This window comes from Equus caballus, chromosome 30 (assembly GCF_041296265.1).
Source record: "Equus caballus isolate H_3958 breed thoroughbred chromosome 30, TB-T2T, whole genome shotgun sequence".
NCBI classification, from domain to species: Eukaryota; Metazoa; Chordata; class Mammalia; order Perissodactyla; family Equidae; genus Equus; species Equus caballus.
Window position 1 is genome coordinate 24,084,985 of NC_091713.1, and position 22,652 is coordinate 24,107,636.

A 22,652-nucleotide genomic window follows, 5' to 3' on the forward strand; every position below is an offset into this window, starting at 1 on the left:
TTGCTGCTTAATTTTGATATCTAATTAAGTGGAAAAGTACAGTCCACACTGTAATCCATGGCATCTTAACCAGCTGCTTGGGTATATTTAGAATTAATCTCCACTATGGAGTCATCCTAATGTATGCAATTAAGAGTCTGCCGATGGCTAATTAGGTGTATTAGAATCAGGCAGCTTTTTTTTCCCTCTCTCTCTTTTTTTTCCCCCCTTTTCATTTTGGACGGTTGCAGACGTGAGTCTGCTTCCAGAGGTAGTCTTAATGCTGCTCAAATCAAGTTAGGAAGCAGTGCAACTCCGATTCATCCTCAGACGGTAACCCTTGTATTTTTCTTTGCTTGTTTCCTCGAAGCAGCCTAATATAGGAATTTCTAGGATTTCCTGGATCTCTGTGCAGGATCTCAGTGACAAGAAAGGAACTAGTCACAACACAGAGGAGAGTGGGATACAGTGATAAATGTACTTTCCGACACATCAAATCAGGGGGACTGCAAGGCATTGCTATGAGTACTCTTGTTCATTTAGGGAGGAGAGGAATTGTACCTCAGAGCGTCTAAACAACTGTGTTTCCCTCCTCCATTCTACTTTGAATGGAAGAGTGTCTCAGAAAGAGTTATTGTAAGCAGCAGGGGTTTGATTTGGATATTATGTATCCACAGTAAATACGACAGGCAGCCTTTTACCACTGATAACGATTCTGCATTCATGTGGTTGCAGAATTCCAAGGGCTGTGTTGTTTCCTGGTTTTGTTTTTGTTTCGTTTTAACTTGGCCAGTTAGCCAAACTGGGGACAGCATAGAGAGGAAGAAGGGAAGGCAGAGAGGAATCGAAGGGGTTGCCTCTATTGTCAATGAGAAGATAAGTGGTGGCCTCCCCAGTGGAATGGATGCCAAGCCGTAATGACTTAGCTCTGCGTGAGCCAGCAAACGCCAGCCGTGAACTTGGGAGTAAATATTCGTAAACAGATCTTCATTAGCCACAGAGAAAAATACTGTGGGAGCCTGACTTGAAACCAAACTCTCGGGGCTAGAAATTCAGAGAAGCTGTTTTTCCATGCTGTCCAGAGCACAGATATGCCCAGATCGTTCAGCATAGATAGCGAAGATTTCTAATATTATTTGAATGTGGAGTTTCAGGGTCAGCATGCTATAATTTCATATCTGTGACATGCATCTCATGGCTAACATATTTCTTCCGCGTTCTTTCATGAATACATATGACACTTTATTTTTAATGGCCTATACTGTAAATCCTTTAACTTGTGTTTTTGCAGAAGACCTTCCTGATTATTTTTTTCTGCCTCTCCTCCTTCTAGGGCTTTTGTTGGAAACACTGAGTTATAGGGTCTTTCTATTTTGGGAAAATCAAGTAAAGTACACCTGAAGGTTTTTGGGTTTTTTCTTTTTCTCCTTTACTTGTAACTAGTAAAAGTGAAAGAAGGGGAGATATTAATGTTAACTTCACAAACACCAAGTCTCTTAGAATTAGTGCTCTTGTTGGAATTTGTGTTTCTATATCAAGGGACCAATTAGGTCAATTTGAAAGGATTCGAAGGTGTGTTATTTAAAATTATATAGAAATTATAAGTGATTTTCTCTTAGAGATCCCAAGTAGAATCAATTCTTGATCATTTCAGTGAAAGCACACAAGATGATCACAACTCTCTATTCTTTTGTAACTGGTAACTGAAACAAAATTTTTAGATTTTTAGATGAGCTCTTGAAATAACCCAGGTTTTCACGATGCCAGCATCATTTCATGCCTCAACGAAATGTGTATCGGTGTGGCCTTACAAATGGGAAAATAACAGAAAGACTTCTTTGAGAAGATACTTTGAGCCTTAAAGCCAGCAACTCTGCCTTCACTAATGCAAGCAGAGGCATTGGGAGAAACCCTGAATGCTCACCTTCCTTGTACAGACAGCATTTAACCCAAAATCAGATTGGAGTGGATCAAGCATGTCTCTTTTCCTTCTCATTTCCTCTTTTGTGCTATCTCAGTAAATATATATATTAAAAATGTTTTTATCCACTACAGATTATTCCTCATTTATCCAATCTGTGGAATGTGCTTTTAGATTTTTCAATATCAGAATATTATGTTAGGTCACATATAATGGAAACAAAGCAGCCATAGCTAACTGTCTATTTTTTTTAATTGCAGTAACATTGGATTATAACGTTATATAGCTTTCAGATGTACATCATAATATATTTCGAATTCTGTGTAGATTACATCATGTTCACCACCCAAAAACTAATTATTTATAGATTTCCTTCCATGGTTGAATGTTCCCAAGAGAAACAGTTCATTAAAAAAAAAAAACAAAAACAGAAGTTATTAAACTTCAGGTTTGGGCAAAAGAAAAACTTAAAAATTCCGCTTTTGACTTACAATATGTTTTTGGGTCAGAAACAAAATCAAATACTAGAAGCTATAAAGGAAAGTGAAAACGACCAATAATTATTGGTGTTTAAAAAGTTAACCAAAAATTACAGTTGAAATCGTTTCTCCAATGGTTCTAAAGGATGTTAGAGACACTTGTTTCTCCCACTGAAGTGTAACAAGCGATGTGCTCTGTTAATAACTTACTGGTTAGTTCATTAAAACTTTGGTTGGGTATTTGGTATTTGATCCTAAAATTTATGTTAGCAAAATTCATCTTTTTGTGTTTCTCCCCATCTCTCTATTTTAAATGAAAAATTATAGTCTCCAATTGATATAATTTGTTTGCTCACAAGTCCAAACTCTCAGTTAAGTATGTGCTAAAGATGGAAAACAAACTTCATACAGAAATCATGTGAACCTACTACTTGACTTATTAAAAATATTTTTGGCCTCCTGCTTGATTTCCTCGTGGTCCGACCTGACTGCTGTTAGACTTAAATGGATTCTCCTTTCCTTGACCAGAATCTTCACACAGGGCTATCTACAGCTGTGGTTTTTCTGGCAGCAGGTGGAAAGGGTTCCCCTTCAAAATTATTATGTAAGAATAGATATACAAACCAGTTTGATAAACCTGAAACATGTCTAAATGGCATTTAAATTACATTAACACCTACTTGTACAGACACAGTGGAAGGTCATAACCGACAAGTAGCATCTTCGCTGTTTGTAAATGTCTAATTTGCTGCTTTAAAACGAGAAGGCACTTCACTCCCTCGGTGCCACTCAATGACTGTAGTGTTGCAAATACTTCTGACAAGTGAGTATTTACTTAGTGAGAATCCATTGTTCTAAAATGGACTGAGAGGGAGACGCCGCATGAATGCGTTTTTATTGCATTGCCTTCTCTTTGCTGTTTTTGATTCACAGAGAGGAAACCCATAAAGATAAAAACCCAGGCCTTGCCATTTTTTTAGAGTGCGAAAACTGCCTTTATCAGTTCCTTGGGCTCTACAAAACTAAATTTGGAATCTGCAATCCAAAAACTAGATTTGGAATCTCCTAAGAATTTATAGAAAATAAGTAGACGTTCAAATTTTTATTCCTGCAAGTAGGAAAAAGCAAGGAGCATTTGCTTTCATTCCTGCTCTGACGAGGTTAGGATTTGAGAGGTTAAAAATGCCAGCTATGGAAAATAAATTTACACATTGTCAAAATAATTATACAACTAGGATAAAGTAGAGAAATTAATTACAGATGCTTGTAAATAATAAAAAAGTCATTGTGACATTATCATGGAATCTGTTGTGAATGGTTATTTGTAAATACAAGAGAAAAGAGTCAGGTCATATGATTAAAATGTCAACTTTAATTGCAAATTAAAAAGGAGCTGAGTGAGGTTGAGAAATTTAGGCAGGACTTTATCAGAGTTTACCTGGCTCCAAAGGAAATTCTATATACTGTATATATGCTTATAAGCAAAGAGCTTTACATATAATCAATGCCTTAATAAACACTTGTTGTATTATGAAAAAACATTAGACAGCTTTTTTTGTTATGTATTCAGATGTTTTTTCTTGAGGGAGAGAGCTAATTTCTGGAATGTTCTCTTCATTTCCAGCCTCTCATTCTTTTTGAAAGCCAGTCAACAAGTTGTCAAGGAATTACCTATTCATTCATTTGGCACATAATTATTGAGCAGGTGCTATGTGGCAGGCACTGTTGGAGGCGTAGGGGATACAGCAAGGGACAAGGAAGAGGAAGTCCTCTCTGTGAAGAGCTCGGAGAACATGGCAACCCACTGAGAAGGATACAGATAGATCTGTTAGGCAGCACATCATCACATCCACTCCTCTACTTGCATAGATCTTTACCTTGAGCTCCTCTTTTATCATTTTCAACTTAACAGCTGTTAATGCCACTGGATGCTACAGAGGAACCTTGATAATGGCACTAGGAATGGAAAGGAATGTGTGTATTTGATTTCAGAAATATAAAAGAGAAGACTCGCGGATGGATCAGTGAAGGGCTAGGAGTGAGGTGGCTAGTGCGTGGTGAAGCTATTAATCCGGGAAGCAGTGGAGCTGTGGGTTTTGACTTTGGGGTTGGGAAAATGAGCTCACTTTTCCACGTGTTAGGCCATCTACAGAGGAATTACCAGGGGAGGATTTTTCAGGAAATACAGCAGGAAAGGGAGAAAAGGGCCAAACAGTGAAAGAAATTCCATATTGTGCCTGAGAGTTTCAGTTTTGTCCTTTAGAAGATGTGGAAGCCAAGAAAATATTTTGATCAGCAGAAGACATACTTACATTTCATATTTAAAAGAATGCTTGAATAGCCATGGGTAAGATTGAAGAGGAAAGTACCAGATAGAAGGATTTCGGTATCACTTTATCCCAAAAGAGATGATGGAAGCCTGAACCAAAACTGTGGAGGGGAAAAAGGAGAGAGAGTGATGGGTAACTTTAGGAGGATGTGTACAAGCAAACACCAATCTTTCATCCTCTGCATAAAAATACACTTTAATCATCCTTTATGGCACCTACGCTTTTTCCTCATTATGTTCTAATCTACTGTTACGGTACTGTAAAATCTTAGAGCTCAGAGATTATATTGTACTCATCTGGTATATTCTAATGGTGCTAAGCAGAGTGCTTCACTTATCATAGATATACTAAAGATGAATTGATTTGAATTTCGTTACTGTGGAACCATTGGAAACCTAATAATGTAGGGCTGGACCAAACCTTCAGGAACATTTTTCCCACTTCATTTTACACAGATGGGAAACCAGGAACCAGAGAAGTTGAGTCATTTCTCAGAGTCTCATAGTTACTCGGTGGCAGAAGTGGCACCCAGTGCTAGGTCTACTTACTCTCAGTCCAGAGATCTTTGTCTAAGGTGCTCGCTGTTACCCACACTCCCTTGTGCTTCTTGTAAGAAGTTCTCAGTTTGCTACTCTGAACCAGACAGTGTTGGAACTGGAAGATCCTTCAGTGCTGTCAAGTCCACATTTTGAATTTGACAGATGAGGAGTCGACTGTGGGTCTGTATTAGTTTGCTGGGGCTGCTATAACAAAGGACCAAGAACTGGATGGCGTAAACAACAGAAGTGTACTATCTCATAGTTCTGGAGGCTGGAAGCCTAAGGTCAAGATTTCAGGAGGGTTGGTTCCTTCTGAAGGGCTATGAGGGAGAATCTCTTCCACTCCTCTCTCCTAGCTTCTGGTAACCTCAGGCATCCCTTGGCTTGTAGATGGCGTTCTCCCTGTGTATCTTCACATCATTTTTCCTCTGTTTGTGTCTCTGTGTCTAAATTTCCCCCTTTTTATGAAGTTACAATCATATCAGATTAGGACCCACCCTAATGACCTCATCTTAACCTGACCGTCTGCAAAGACCCTGTTTCCAAATAAGGTCACATTCACGGGTACTGGCAGTTAGGATTCCGACATCTTTTGGAGAGATACAATTCAACTCACAACAGGGGCCAACTTAACACCATTGGTTGTAGCGTGGGTGGAACTAGACCCCAGATCTCCAGACCTCAAAGTCATTGCTTCCACACTAGCCTTCTCCCTCATATGTCGCTCAACGAAAGTAAACCCTTAGCTTTTGGGTATTTGACATTAAATGTTTTCCATAGATTCTTTAAAAGTCTGTGGAAATGTCTATCAGCCTTACAGATCCCCAGAGTTCGAGATAGAGTCGGTATGCATTTATATTGGAGGTGTGATTTTTCAATCAAGTATTGGACCAAATTTGATGCAGACTCCTTGGGAATTTCCTGAAGAGGGCAGTGCCCGCCTATCTGATGGCCAACCTGGAGTGATTTTCCTGGACTACTGGTCAGTGCCCTGTAACAGCCTATGATATTTCTTGATCCAGTCCTACCAGCAATTGGGTAGCGCAAGTCAGATTCAAGCACAGGTTCTTTGTCTTTCAAATCAGTAATGTGGCTTCAAAATGATGCTTCTCCCTACTCAGTATCCATCTAAACCCGAAAAGATGCTGAACATGCCCTTTGATAAGATTTTTTTTAGAGTCCTATATTATATGGCACTCCTTTCCTTTTTTTCTTGATGGTCAAACAAATTTTAGTCACCTCAAAAAGGAGAGCTTCCCAGGCAGAATTTTCTTGCTTTCAACTAGTACAAAATGAAGGTTGTAGGAAAAGAAACCCATTAGGTTTCCCTCCTATAAAGCAGCTCAGCCCATATTTGCCTCCATGCCCTACGCCAATTTTTCTTTCTTCTTGCCTTAGATGAAAGGATAGAAGTAAAGTTGAGGCCAAGTAAGAGAGAGTTTGGGGAAAGCTAAGGGAATGACCACAGATCCTCTGTAGTCATTCAGACGTGGTAGGTAAGTGGGATTTCCAAAGAGAAACTGCACACTCTGTACACATTCTCTACGTTCTTCTTTTGCACTCATCTGCCCGATAGCTGGTCCTTTCGTGAAAGCAAGTTAGCAATTGTTCAAAACCACCCATTCACAGAAACGAAGTCCTTGTCATTTTGAGGCTACGTTGCCGCTTGGAAATATCTTTCCTTAGCTGCTGTTATACTTTAAATTTTTCTAGCAAGCTGGATTGGGAAACAAGGAGCACTTGCTAAAGAAAGCATTTCGCCAATGCCATGGGGCCACGTTTTCAATTTCTCTGCTCATGAGTGGGCTAACTGTAAACTCCTGTGGCTATGCGCGTAACCAGCATGCGTGGTCAGTGGCCAGTTGCAGCTGTAATCTCAGTTAGCAGGGATGGTTCTGTCTTGGACTGGTAGATATCACAATCACAATTCTATTCTTCCCTCCTTTCACTTATGACCACTACCCAGACCATTTGCTAAATTTTATAGATGGTAGATAATTCTGCCACATCAATATAAAGTAATTTTTCAATCTGAGTTCTGTCTTTCAAGTTCTCACATATGTCCTGTGAAACCACTATTTTAAAATAATGGATCCATAAAATCTCTGTGAATTCTACTCGAAGTGTAAAAACAGAACTAAAGAAACAGCTTTCTTATGGAATCAACAAATGTTGCAACAAATGGTCGAATTTGCAAGAAAGGGAGCTATCCCATTTTTGTCGCTTATTCTTATATTTCACCCAAACCAAATTGTGATTGAATATAAATTTTTGAAACCTGGATTATGATCAGCCTATAAGAATAGAGATTCAAAGGGCAACATTTTAAGTATTGTATCTAATGCTTAAGTACTCCTATAATAGAGAATAATTCTTGTCCCTTATAAAGAACATTTTTAAATAAAATGCTTCTGGTGGCACCAGGTAGATATTCCAGCATTGGCATTTTACCATCTTGAGCTGCTTAACTCTAATACTTACTGAGTTCTGGTCCATGAAGTCCATCTCTATGGGAAGAAACAAAACAGAGAAAAACGTTTTCAAAATATAGATATATATATATATATATATATATATATATATATATATATATATATACACACACACACACTGCAGCCCCAGAGCTGTGTGTTTTGTGAATCAGAGAGCAAATGATATGTCTGCTCATATGTGAAAAGAGCAAATGGCTTAAAAACACAGAGCAAGTTTCTTCACACAGTCCAAGGGTTATGCATCTGTGTATCTATTGGTAGCTAAGACCAAGTCTTCATTCTGTTGTTGTTGTTGTTTTTCTCCCCTAGTTCCCATAAACATTAGGTTTATTCATATGGGAGACAAAGAATCTAGCTTCTGCCACGTTGCTCCATCAGTGAACTTTGTTTGCAAGCTCAGTGAGTCATTATGGCCTAATTACAATTCCAGCATGATATGTTATTTGCTGAAAAGTGTTTTCGGTGGAACAGAGAAACTACAGTTCAAAACCTGAGAGCAGGCAAAACCATGCCATGATGAACTGATATTGACAGACACCCCAAAGATTTAAACTGCTGGCTCTCTGTTTCAAAAAAGCAGCCGAGAAGAAAATGCCTAGCAGGGGTTAAACCCAAATGGCTACATGGCAGCCTATTTCTGTCAACACTCCGTTCAGGAAATAAACATTTATGCTTTCTGAAATGAAAGTGTATTTTTGAAGACTAGCCGTCAGATATTTTTTGCCCTTCACACTTTCAAATGCTTAGCCTTTTTTGTAAGTTGACTGCAAAGTGCATCAGTTTGCTAGGCTCAAAAAAAAAAAAAGGACTTGACAAGTGCCCATGGCACCACTGTCATTCTCCGAAGTTTCCGGTAGAAGGCAAGAGCATTGGCACAAAACATGCTTTCTTCAAGTCTATTACTGCAGGGGTACCTGCCTCTTGGGAAGCTTTTCAATCCTTCCAAATGATGCTATTCCCCACTGTCATCTGGTTTATTTGGAGCACACTGTACTGCAGATAAACACGCTATTTTAACTACGGGTCAAGGTAGAGAGTCATTCTGCTCACAAAATGTCCGAGATACATTAAATGGCACTGACTCCAGGACAGAGATGAAGAGAGATCAGAGTTGTCAGCGATATGCATGGAATGGACTGTAGCTGGGGAAGAAAAAAATGTGCTCTGGTATCAGTGTATTTTAAAAAGCTGTAATACGGCTGAACATTTAAAACTATAACCTGTCACCCACCAAAGATTAAGATCCCGGGATGTTCAAAACATGAAGTTCAAACGACACGACTGCAAAGCATATTTTATCTCCCCTGGGAAAACGGTTTCTCTCCAAAGATAGCTCAGTGTTATAGATGAGGGCCTCCAACTTGTAGCCTCATAGCTATAAAGTAGCACTAACTGCCGGGTAAGAGCATAAACAAGTAATTATCAGTGGGATACAAGTATGCGGGCGCCAATAGAGCAATAGTGTTTTTAGAAAATTCCTTAGACTCAGTTTATTAAAACATGCATTTTCATTTAGAGCTTGGTCATTTAGGTTTTTATACTTTGCTCAAGTCTACTGACAAAAGTATTATTTTATCCGTGTGTCTTCATGTATGTAAAATATAGCTGCACTCCTAAAGGATGGGTAGAAGAATTTTGTGCAATTATAATATAATCTCTGTTATGTATTTAGCCTCCTCGGTGAGCAGGTGAGCACAGCATCTCATAACAAGGTGATCTAACTGCTCCCTTGGCATCTGGCCGGGAGAGCTCTTTGTACCAGCTTCCAGATTGCAGAGGTGAGGTAGGAAAGGGTTAAAGTATTGAGATTCAGCTATTTCTAGACCAAGAGGAGATAAAAGTCCAGACTTTTATTTATATTGCGTAAAGTGTGAATTGTCTTTTTTTCCTCTCATTTTGCAAAATTACACTTCCTTTAATCAGCTGAAATAGAGTTGAGGATACCAAGCAAGCAAACTTGTCCAACCTTTTGTGCTAGATCCATCTTCTCATCTTCCTCGACCAAAAAAAAAAAAAAAACCATTTCTTTACCTTTTACCTTTTTCCTTCTTTTTGTGGCGTTAAGTGAAAAGAAGTTAGGTTACAGGAAGGATGCACACACACACATACAGACATCGATATAGAAGAAACAAAATACAGGATCCTCCTAAAAAAAAATGACATGCTATTGTTTTTTGCTTAATTAAACGCCAAAGAAATGTGTGAAACATTGTTATGGCTGAAAAATTGTTAATTTGTAAATCGCAGGGACAAAGGGGCCCCCTGTGCAACTTTAAAGTTTCCGTGCACGTAAATGTCGATAGCGCGACTTCTCCATCATCAGCACTAAATTCACATTGATGCCTCTTTTCTTCTCCGTATTGATCCTTCCATGAGAACGTAGATTTGTATCTGTTAATTAATGCGTCCTGAAACAGCGTTTGTATTAATCAGGCAGATAAGAAAAATTGGATGCCTGCATCCTCCTGACAACCATAAAAGTGCTGGCCCTGATAAAATCGTGGCTGGACCTCAATAAAAAAGTTCCTCCTTCCACTCAATAAACTAATCATCCTGCTTTTAATTATTCGGCAGAAAGATGTGTGGAGATTGGAGAATGTGTAAATCTATTTACTAACAGCAGTGTCTGGGAGGGAGAAGAGAGCTGTCACAGGCAGGTGCTGCGGGCTCCGCGCTCTGTCCATCTGCTGCGGCGGAAAAACTGCTCCTGGGAGCTTGAAAAGGAAGAAGGGAAAGAAGGCAAATAGAAAATGCCCATCCCTCTTTGCTCATAACTTCCTAGCTGATCATTTATTTTTTCGCCTGTGTAATTGACAAAAGAAATTCCTACTTAGTCCCTTTGCTTGAGTTACATAGTTGGATTTGCGTGGCTTCTTGTTTTCTTGGGAGGAGGGAATAGAAAAAAGAGCAGTATCGTCTGTTTCTTGTGAGTATAACATTCTCAGAATCAAAAGCAGATGGAGCCAAACCCACTCCAATTAGATCATTATTTTTCCCTTTTGAGTCTCTGTTTAAAAGGTTATCAACGGTTATATTTCTAATTCTAACAGGACATTTATTAATTTAACCCCACATAGAAATGACAAAAAAGGACAAAAAGACTTACACAGCCAGTCCCAAAGAAGATCTGTCAAGGAATATATAAGCAGCTTGATAAATAATGAAAGAAATGCGTTTTACACGTGCTAGAGACCCCCTTAAGGAAAGCTTGGCTAATCCCTTTTGATGATTTTATTAAACACTTCTAGGTAATGTCGCCAAATGGCAAGCTACTAGTCCTCACCAACAGGCCAGGAAATCTTTTCCTTTTCTTACGGTGCTCTAGTTCCTAATATCATGTGGAATATGAACAATTTGATATGAATGAAAATAACAATAACAATGACCACAAGCAAGAGCATAAGAAGGTTGGGTGGCGGTAGATATTTATGATTTGGGTATTAGAGTCTAGAAAGGGAGTAAAAATAGATTTTATAAGGTGTGCTATTAAAAATTTCCCCCTTCTATAGAATTACTGCTGTCTGTACCTTAAATCATGGTAGCACTGTCCTCAGAAACCATTAAGAGTGGTTGGTCACCCTTGGCTTCCTGGGCCTAACCTTAGAAATGAAAGTGAGGTTTTCAGAAACATTTCTTTTTTAGGACTCTCGGAAGAAGGATGTGGCCGATCATCAGGTGTATTCACTAAGACTTCCTTTTAGCATCTGGATCTTGTCCCTCTGAGATATAAATACATATCTCTACTGCTAAGTAGGTTTAATTGTATGACTTCATCTTTCCCTTTTGAACCACATTTTCTTTTTAACTTTTTTTGCAAATGTTTCCTGAAGCTGAGAAGCAACTTTAAGCGTGCATGTGTGAATGCAGACCAGACTTTTAGTAAAAAGTGGAATCAGTCATCCAGATACTTCAGATAAGAATATTGTATAATATCGCTACACTTATTGAATGCATATTATAAGTTAATGCTTGGCTGGATGTTATTTTATATTGCCCCAAAACAAAAATTAAGGTACAAGTAAATTTTCTTGCTCAAAGTAGAGCCGATATTTAAATTCAGGATCTGGCTCTGCTCATATCCTATCCATCAAGCGCCATTGCCTCCATATTTAATTTTTTAAATAACTGGATCTTAATACCAAGAATAAACTTGCTTTTCTATTTGGTGGGCAGGCCAGGCTGCTAAATATTCCGCTCTCGTTTATACCAGTAATCACCATTTTTTAAAAATTAATGTTAAATATCAGTGGGGATATTAAATATCTTTTGGGTGTTAAGTATGCTCATCGTTCACCGTGCTTGTGGCTAGTATAGAGAAATGTTTCCAAATTGTACTCTACTGTGTGGCCTGAATTGTTTGTTTTTCTTTATTTTTTGGCTTTTTTTTAAACTTTTATGTTGTTTATCACTAGTGGTTTTTAGAGATGAGGTAGTTGAAAATCTGATTTTCTGTAAGACAGTCATAAAGACTTCAGCCAGAAATCACACGTGTAAAGATTACCTGATATTTTCTTCTCAAGTGAAAGAAACAAACCTACTTCTCTCTTCTGTTCCCCTTGGCTGTGTCTGTAAACGCCCAAGAAGACACCAACAAGTGGAAGCTGGTTTGTGACTTTTACTTTACCGTTCACAAAATGATCAGGGGAAATTTTAAGAGCATCTAATCAAAGCTCAGCATAATTTTGAGCACTGAAGCAGAAGCCGACTACCATATGAAACTAATGTTGCATTATGAAATTATGGCTTTAAAGTAACTTGATCTGCCCATCTTCTCATGCAGGCTTCTCCACGCTGTCCCTGGCGGACCAAATGAGCCTTCTGCAGAGCGCTTGGATGGAAATTTTAATCCTTGGTGTCGTATACCGGTCTCTTTCATTTGAGGATGAACTTGTCTATGCAGACGATTATATAATGGATGAAGACCAGTCCAAATTAGCAGGCCTTCTTGACCTAAATAATGCTATCCTGCAGCTGGTAAAGAAATACAAGAGCATGAAGCTGGAGAAAGAAGAATTTGTCACCCTCAAAGCGATAGCTCTTGCTAATTCAGGTTGGCATATTGACATGGTTGTTGTTACATTTTATAATATGTCAGTTTTACCCTTTCCCTTAACTTTTTCAGGGTTTTCCTGAAAATTCTGTATGAGTCAGCAAAATTATAATCATTGTAGCTTTCTAGTGAAAAGTTAGAAATAAGTATAATCACCTTGTAGGGCATTATTTTTATTTTCTGTGCTGTTGAAAGCTGTGGAACCTTTACCACCTCATGACTTTACTAATTTGGACCATCGCTGAAAGTAGTGTAAATGGACACCCTCAGGACAAAATTAGCTACATTGTCTTGAATGCACAAGTGAAAATAAGTGTAAATTCTGGATACCTACAAACCATTTTTTCCTCTCAAAAATGCAAATTTTGCAACTGGAAAAAATATTTAGTGGCATCTTTAGTTTTGGTTATTGGTTTCTTACATTCTGGAATTCTCTAGAAGTCAAATTCTGCTGAAGGAGTGTTTTCCTCAAAGGCACTACCTACGCAGTAAGGGTTAAGAATTAGGGGAATAAACGGTCTTTACGTTCGAACTGAAATGTACTAAAATAGGGAGCAACCCCTGATAAGTAAAAATCGTTGGTTCTTTGTTGTTTTTCCCTTTGTGCCTCCCCTCATGGTTTATTGTGGTCTTAAGTCTCTTTTAGCATTTGCATAAAGTTCAGGATAGATCCCTCCTTAATGACGTGCAGGTCATTAGATACCTGCGTGTCAATAACATGTTCTGATGCTATGTACCATTGACAGTCACACCGTGCCCCTCCATCCGCTTTTGTTTTGACCCTATCTTTGAACTTTATCTTGGTTGCCGGCCAGTAGTTTTCCCTTTAATTACAAGAAGGAAACTGTCAATAAAATCTGTTAAATGGGATGCAATGAGTGGCTTGAATGGGCGGACGGCTATTTGTTCAAATTCTGCAGCATTCAAGGTATTGACAGTTTGTTTTCTGGGGCCATATGTGACGATCAATCTCAGGCTGGGCTCAGCCACGCTGAAAAATGAAAAACCAGATTGCTTTTGCTTACTTGCGGATGACGACTTTGTGATTTGGCGCGGTCCTAGTGAGACGAGACCTTCTGCCCAAATTGCCCCCATGAGAGCCAGGGACGCGTGACTGTTTTGAGAAATAATTTTTAATTGATTTTGTAATTAACAGTTCATCTACAATATTGATGCACGAATCCTTGGACTGATAGGAGGGAAATTGTTTTCAACAATGAAGTTGTACTTTCGTATTTGTCTTCCTAATGGAGTTTAGCATTTCGCACTTTTAATTGCAAGCGTAGCTTTCTGCCTTATCACGCCATTTATTTCTCTTCTACTCTCCGGTAAAGCTGCAAAGTATGATTCTTTATGACAAACGGCTCTGTTGTTACAAACCCTCAAGAACCCCTTGTCTTGCTCTCTAGAACAGCAGAGTGGGAGACGGGATAGAAATTTCCTGGGAATTTATCAGTTTGCATGGACTTCACATTATAGCATCTTGCATAATTAGATGAACGATTTGGCAGTGACAATTTGGGGAAGAATTTTTATTTGGTAATCATATAGTTATTCTAATTTAAAACATTTACTTGGCTAATTATTTTTAAAATACAAGCATGTTTTATATCTTTTATGTTTCAAATTGCTTTTTGAAATTAACTAATCATGAATGCCGAGCAACGCTAAAACTTTATCATCAAAATTGCTAAAATTTTATAATTTTAGATGCTAAATGCATACTTTATAGCTATGGATTATAATTTAGAATACCTGAATTAATTAGTAGCAGCATTTCTGTTTCTGTTGTTTAGAAGTCTAATCATTAATATTTTGAGATATAAATATTCGAATCCCACATACTCTGCTGTTAGCAGGAGGAAGTGACCTACTTAAGGTAGTGACTGGTGATTAGAAAGAATTTAAAGAACTAGTTAGTTTATTTTTCTTGTCGAAAGCCAGAAATACTTAGCAAGCCCTTCCTTTTTTCTTTATCCTAGTACTGACTAGGATTACTTTTTTTCAGAAAATTTCTGAATGTTGCAAAATTTTCCCACAAATTATTTTTACATTCTTTTAGCCACTCAATACCAAGAAAAATTAATTGAATCAGACCCCTAATAAAGGAGAAATGATTAAGTACTGTCAGGAGTATTTTAATTTTGAAGTTGTGCCACCTCTCCTGTGTTGTATAGATGTGGCCTTTCTCTTACCAAGTCAACCCATAAGCTCCACCATTTTTGCTTGGGCCAAACCACTCAGAAAGTCATTTTCTTTGCTACTGTCAATATGATGCTATTTTATTCCATTTTTTTGACCATTAATTGAAGGACAGCAATAAAGTTGTAGATTCGATGTTGCATAGATCCGGTGGTTCTTAAACTGCTCATAAACACATCAACAAGAAAGTGTTTTAATACTTTTCATAGACACCTTAAAAAGCTCATAGATTTTCTTTTAGTATTTACAGATTTCAAATTAACTTAAGTGACTTTTTGCGCAAAAAAAAAATATATTTTAGTGTTATTTATGGTATCTTAGCATTCCCTATATGGCTGTAGGTGCTAATAACCATTGTCTCGTTAATCTGAATTTCAGCTTATTTTAAACATCTGTCTTTGTTAAATAATTATAAACGTTGTGCTTATGCTTGGGAAACAGAATTGGCTGCCTGATAATGGCTGTCATATTTTTTGTAGCCATGTTTCTGTCATATGTGAATTCAGGAATACTTATAACAGCAGAACACCATTGGCAGTATATTCCCTATCTTCAGGTATATGGCCAAAAAACCCCAATATATCATGAACTAATACTTTAATTCTCACATTCAAATATTTGAAAACCCTAAATAATTGTTCCAGTTGTTTTTGAAGGGAAGAATTCACAGCTCACCTAAATTACGTGTCTCTTATTTTTGAGTGCCAATGACCTCTTAAGCAGTTTTTGCATCCCTGATATGTCCCCGGGGGACTGAATTTAAAAAGGAAAATCTAGGTCACAATTTTGACGTTGTCATTGTTAGGGCCCGATTTTCTCATGTGTACCAGTCTAAGAGGTCAGACTGGTCTCTAGAATTCTTTCCATTATGGAAATTCTATGATTCTACAATTAATTTCATGCGTTTATTGAAAAATACAGTGAAATATGACCACAAGCATTCTAGGTAAGATTATATCATGTGATTCTGTTCTCTCAATTGGTTCTATTGATTCTTATGTCTAAGAATCTGTCTGAAACTGTTATCACTGGCCCCAAGGTAGTATACTTGTTTTTATATAGTGGAAGACGAAAGCTGTTTAAGATTCAGAATTACTTTCGTCTGATCATCCTCTTTTGCTCAAGTCACAAGATCCTCCAGCTCTACAGCTTAAAGTCAGACTCTGCTCGCTTAAAGTCGAGTTTTCTTTTTACCTCTACACAGTACTTCTGGAATAATAGCATCTATCAATAGAAATCTGCAAGCGATGTTTTGGTCATCAATTTTAAATCATAAGTAACTATAATCACTCGTGACAGTATTTTATTCTTGAGGACAGATAGATACTACATGTGCGTAACTGTAGCGTAATTTCAAGGGATAGGCTGGAATGGGGCCATATTTAATTAGAAGAGTGGACCCTCATGCAGTTTGGATGAGTGTTTCTCAATCTTTTTTCATTATCACTCCTTTTTACATAGCTTTTTCCTAATAAGTCTGCAATGCAATATTAATATCACAAATATACTACATACATGTTTATGTACTATATACATACATGTTTTATCTAAAAAGAGATTTTTTTCCTACTCTCCAGTTCCAAATTTCACCTCCTTTGAGAATGCATGGCCTAACCATAGAACTATTTTCTTGTCTGTAAAACGAGGCAGGTGAATTAAATAATGTCTAATATTGCCTAAGTGGCCTAAAATTTTTGTCACTTGCCTTTAAGTGAGGATGATGAGTTTGGCCATATATTTTATGTGTGGTGTGTGTGTATTTGTGCTGAATTTGCAATGTAGAAATATTAACATCTTCACAGATCTGAACAACTAGGGAAAGAGAAAACCCTCTTCAGTTCTTTTGTATTTCCTGGGCAGTCAAACAATTTTACTGAAATTTTGACTAAATTTGCTGAGTTGATATTCTGGAAATAGTTTTCACTATCGATCAAGAGAGTATCCTCCTTTAGAATCTCTCTGTAGGCATTTCTTTTTTTATAGCCTCTGCTTGAGGATCTCATTTGATTTCTGCAACATGTTTGGGAGGTAGACATGTCCAATACCAGTTTACAGGCAACTGAAGTGAGCGATAAAGATGTGTGGCTACTCTGAGGCAGACGGTTGGGCTCTGTGTCCCTTGCTATCAATAAGCTATTTCTGTTCCACAAGTAAGTATATACCATGCCTTTAAAAGGGTGCACGTGGAAGACTTTAGCCATTGCACCTTCACATCTGCCAACCCAAATTAGTATTTTTAATTTTGTTTAGAATTTTGTGCCCCCTTCCTTTATCTTCCTGTCTTCTGAGAGTTATAGTACTATAAAGCCACCCAGAAAAGTGACAAAAAGATTTGGAGACAAGATATTTACAGATTATAGCATTTTATGAGAATAAATATGGGTAGGTCTTTGGTGGCAGGTAGATATTTATTCTTAACTTTTACCCAGACCAAAGCATAATTAGTACTATCAGGTAAATCAGAAATCAAAATTATGACTTTCCATCTCCTCGTCTACTTTTCTTTGGGTTTTGCTCAAATATACCATCACTGTTTCGATTATTTTAATTTTATTTAAGATGATATGTTTGGGTTGTTTTTTAATTTAATGCAACCCTCAAATTTCATATGTATTATGATATTTCAAATTTTTATGTAAAAAATAAAGACTGGTTCTTAAATGTTTCTAATCATGTTTAATGATTGTTATGGCTTTGCATAGTATAGGGAATATTTGCTACAAGTATATCTGTGCTTCCAACCTGAGTATTAGGCACATAAAGTACATTGCTGTTGCTTTACTGCCAGGGAGTAACATGACATCATTTTCTTTTATGGGTCTTAAGATAATGAGAAATCTGTTACGAAAGATTATTAGCATGGTGCAGATCATTTATGATGTTGTGAAGGTGAAATATTTACCACCCAAGTTGGTATCGACATTCACTTATCGGTATAATTGTCTTTATCACTTCTAGTAAAAGGAGTTAGAAAGCTCCTAGAAAAGTGTCAGATGCCAGAGGGAAAGAGAAGGTCTTGAACTTGGGAGTAGAACAGGGAAGAGAGTAAGGAACTAGAGAAGTCCTAGCAGGGAAATCCCATTATGTGAGGGAAATATAACAATGATAACAATAATTTGGGATTTGTGAGGGCAGCCTGGAGTAAAGAAACTGTGGACCACTGGTGGTTCAACATTTCCATGGTTCAACATTTTATGTAAATGCAGTCTGAGAGTGACTCGTGTGGCTGATATAGGTGTAGGAGAGGCTGTCTTTACAGCCACAGCAAGAAATGAAGAAAACAGCTTTCCTGAAAAAATTAGTGTGTCTTAATGGAAAGCTGTGAAATCGGAAGTTCTGTTCTTCTCAACGTGGTTAGGCACAAAATCAGAATTATTAATACTATTTACAATAATTAGATTGTAACTTCTCTGGGTTAGAAAAGATCTAAAACGTTTTTCGATTCAACTCCCTGCCTGATATGTGAAGAGCTTCCTTGGTGTTTCTGCCAAGCCTTCCCACGGTCTTAATCGTTCTCCTTGACTCACTGCTTTCTAGAAGGGAGCAGTCCATCAGAAGTTTCTCACTTCTTCTCTTTATCTCTTTCACCATTTTAATGTAAAATAAAAGAGATTTTCAAAGAGCAAATGTATAACTTATGAGCAGATTAGCTTCCTATGGCTGCTCTAACAGATTACCACAGCTTGGTGGCCTTAACACCTTTCTATCGTCTTACAGTTTTGGAGGTCAGCATAATTAGTTTCACTAGGTTATAGTCAGGGTGTCCACAGGGCCACGTTCCCCCTGTACGCTCTGGGGGAGAATTTCTTTCCTTGCCTTTTCCAGCTTCTAGAGCAGCATCCCTTGGCTCATGGCAACTTCCTCCATCTTTGAAGCCAGCAGTGTAGCATTTTGTTTCAGTGGTGACATTGCCTTCGTCTTCCTTTACCTCCCTCTTATAAGGACACTTCTGATTTCATTGAAGGCTCGTTTTGAAGCCTACCACAATGAATATATAAGCAAAGTCAAGAAATAAAATTTGGGGAGGTATCCCAGAAATCCCTCCTGTCCCAGCCTCCAACCCATCCCTTCCCACAAAAGTAACCACTATCTTGTCCTCGCTCTTCTAGTCATCACTTCTTTGTGTTTCATGATGGTTTTGTTACTAAATCTATATGCCCAGACATGATAGTATAGTCTTGTCCATGAAAAACAATTTTTTCTATAGATTTTCGTTTCCTTTTCCAAAAGTTCTTCTTTCATTTCATTTTCCTGCAGTTTATCAAATGTCAGGGCATTTGACCTGCTGAGTTTCTCAGAGTCTGGACTGCACATGACAGACTATACGTGCGGTGCATTGTGTTTCTCTGCCCTTTGCATTTTATGCAAATTAGCAACTGGATCCAGAGACTTAATCAGACTCAGTTTCCATCCCTCTGGCACCTGTAGGGGGTGTGTTGTTCACTGGGAGGCACATAATGGCTGGTTGTCTCTCTTTTTGTGATGGTAGCAGCTGTTGATGCCCGTTACCTAAATCCATTAATTTCTGGGGGCTGCAAAATGATGATTTGTAACTTTATCATTTCTTTTTTCATTCTGTAGTTGGGGTACTTACATAAAGTGATGTTTTCTCTCATCCTTATTTGTTTACCAGTGGTACACTGTGTATAGGAGAGGTAGGATAAATGCTTGATTCTTTCTCTTTGTTCACCAATTTTCAAGATAAAGAATTGGTGCCCTATCTTTTTTTAATGTCGTTATAAACATGTGTTTAAACCTATTCCATGGATTTCAATCAATTGCATTTATAATCCTTTTGGAAGCTCATATTGTCCCATTTTGGTTCAGTGGGAACCTCTTCAAGTTGGCTTCTGGAATCTTCTTGAATGACTTAGTAGCTGTAGATAGTGTCCTTCCTATCTAATATAACAAGAAGTTTCATACTTATCTTAAATATTTCCTGGCCAGGGTTTGGATTACAACTATAATCTGGGTGCTAGGTTGTTCATTACTCATTACTGCACTTCTGGCTTGGCTATTCTTCCCAGACCCCTTCAGTGGACAGAGCTAGGAACACAGAAACACACACACTCATCCTGATTGCATGTGTGTGTGTGTGTGTGTGTGTGTGTGTGTGTCCTGGGGACACCTTGTCCCTTAGTCTTGTTGTAAGTGTTGTCTATGGATCTTTGGCTTTGCCATCTACTTGTTATGTTTTATCACGTGCAGATTTGGAAAGATCAAAAAATCTTCCTGCCACCGCTCCCTCCTTCCTAGAATCCTAGGATTTTTAATCAAAACTTTATGATGGGCACCTTTGAAAAAAAATTTAGGGTCAACTATCTGTGTTAATCATGAGCCAATTTGCATGGCAGTCAACTAGCGTTCCTCAGCACCCCAGCTGGTTGGAACCAAGAGGGTCACTCTGTTAGACTCTTCATATGTTGCTGATAAAAATTTTGAGATGAAAATTATCTTTTAGAAACTGGACCTTGCTCCCTTCTCTGTCTTTTCCATCACACTGCATTTCATTCCTTTAGTGATTGGCAAGACTCGCATTGGCTGGCCTCTTACTACCCCCTTCATGTAGGCAGTTTATAAACACTAAAGAAAATCAACACTTGTGTTCCACAGAAAAGGTTACTTTGAGTGTTGGTTTATGTTATGTACTAGACTTGACTCTGAATATACTTTGGCTATTTCTAATATTCAATTCCACCCTCAACATCAGATTTGGCACCATTGAGAAAACGTTGCCAGGAAAGAGCTACAAGTCCTAAAGATAGTTCTCAAATAGGATTTGGGCATTCTGGAGTGGCTTTGCCCATGCTCACAATAATTCATATTTTTATCATAAAGAAGGGCAGTATTTTATTCCAGGTAAGATATACAAATAAAATCTTCTTTTGCAATGGCTCTGAGTCTCGCTGAATTTTGCAGCAGTAGGTGGAAGGATATTTAGCTGTCTTCCCAAAATAAGTGATCTGAACTAGACACATTCCTTTAGGATCCTGATTCACAGAGTAAAATATTGGAATTTAATGAATGGGTTCTACTTTATGATTGTGTTGAAACTTAATATATGGGTGACAATACATGCACCATTTGCACTCTGGTAATCTTTTGAAAGCTTGATGCTTTTAGAACAACATCTGTTTCTCTTGTAGTCTAGCTCTGTAGTTCTCAACCCTGGCTTGCCCATGGAATCACCCACATTTTAAAAAATACGGATGGCCTGGTGCTGGCCCAGTGGTATAGTGGTTAAGTTCATGCATTCCACTTTGGTGGCCCACGGGTTCAAGGGTTCAGATCCTAGGTGCGGACCTACACATCGCTCATCAAGCCATGCTGTGGTGACATCCCACATAAAAAATAGAGGAAGATTGGCACAGATGTTAGCTCAGGGCCAGTCTTCCTCTCCAAAAAAAAATCAAAAACAAAAAACCCCAATACTGTTGTCCTGTATCCAGCTCCAATTTTCTGATTTAATAGATTTGGGCGTGGGCCCCAGCATCCTAGTTTTTTTTAACACTCACCTGGCGTTTTTAATGTACAGCCTTGCCCTGTGTAGTTAATTCATAAACCTCTGATTTCCATTGTTAAGTTTAACTGGTTCCCATTAACACAAATACTGGGACTATTTCCTTTAAAACATAAAGTTAAAAGGAAACCAATACCAACGACCAAAGCTAAATAATTACATAAATTAAGGCCAGTTCTATTGAGACTGACATAAATGTATAAATTCAGCCAAAAGAACAAAACAGATTAAAGCCACAGACCCAGAACTTGAACTAGGATCCCTAATGGAGATTAATATTTTCTTCAGCAGTCTGCCAGCTGAATCACGGTCTAATTAAATAGTTCAGATTTAGTGAGTTTGCATTTAAAGTATTAGCAGATCCGAGAATGGGTAAAGCTAAAATGAGTTAGAATCTTTTCTGTAAATGGGAAGTTAAATTATCATAGTAATTTGATTAAATCATTTTTAAATCTCTCAAGCTAAATCACAGCCTTTAAAGAATAGTTTGAAGTCTTAATTGCTGTTTGTGAGCATATCTCTCTGCTATTTGTTCTCGCCTCATTTCCTGTGACATCCTACAATATATCTCCTGCCTGGCAGCAGTAGTGGGGAAGGGCAAGACTTGGGGTGGGGGCTGAGGTGGCTGAGCAGCCGACTTCAAGCGTTTAAAGATCTGCCATGGAGAAGAAGGACATTTACCCTGTATCGGTCCAGTACTTAGAACCAGGACCAAAGGATGGAAGTTGGAGACAGGTTTGAGAAAAGAAGAAGATGCCAATTCTAGTTGTTCTGTCCCTTGTGAAACAGAATGTTCTACATACAACTGGATATGTCTTCATTAGAAATGTTGAAGTTGGAAGTTTAAATGAGATGAGCTCAGAGGATAATTTCAACTTTTTTTTTTTTTTGGTGAGGAAGATTAACCCTGAGCTAACATCCGCCACCAATTCTTCTCTTTTTGCTGAGGAATATTGGCCCTGAGCTAACATCTGTGCCCATCTTCTTCTATTTTATATGTGGGATGCTTGCCACAGCATGGCTTGATAAGCAGTGCTTAGGTCTACACCCAGGATCAGAACCAGCAAACCCTGGGCCATCAAAGTGGAGTGCAGAAACTTAACCACTAAGCCACCAGGCCAGCCCTTCAACTCAGAGTTT

The 22,652-nt window shown here is 38.1% G+C and overlaps 1 protein-coding gene across 9 annotated transcripts in view; it reads left to right on the forward strand.

The window, feature by feature from the left end:
- ESRRG (estrogen related receptor gamma) overlaps nucleotides 1-22,652 on the forward strand; it is a 603,662-nt gene that overhangs the window by 575,062 nt on the left and 5,948 nt on the right. For all 9 annotated transcript variants that reach the window (XM_070256008.1, XM_070256005.1, XM_070256010.1 and 6 more), the window contains one exon: nucleotides 12,521-12,790. In XM_070256008.1, coding sequence (XP_070112109.1) covers nucleotides 12,521-12,790 — 270 coding nt within the window. The remainder of the gene's footprint in view (nucleotides 1-12,520; nucleotides 12,791-22,652) is intronic.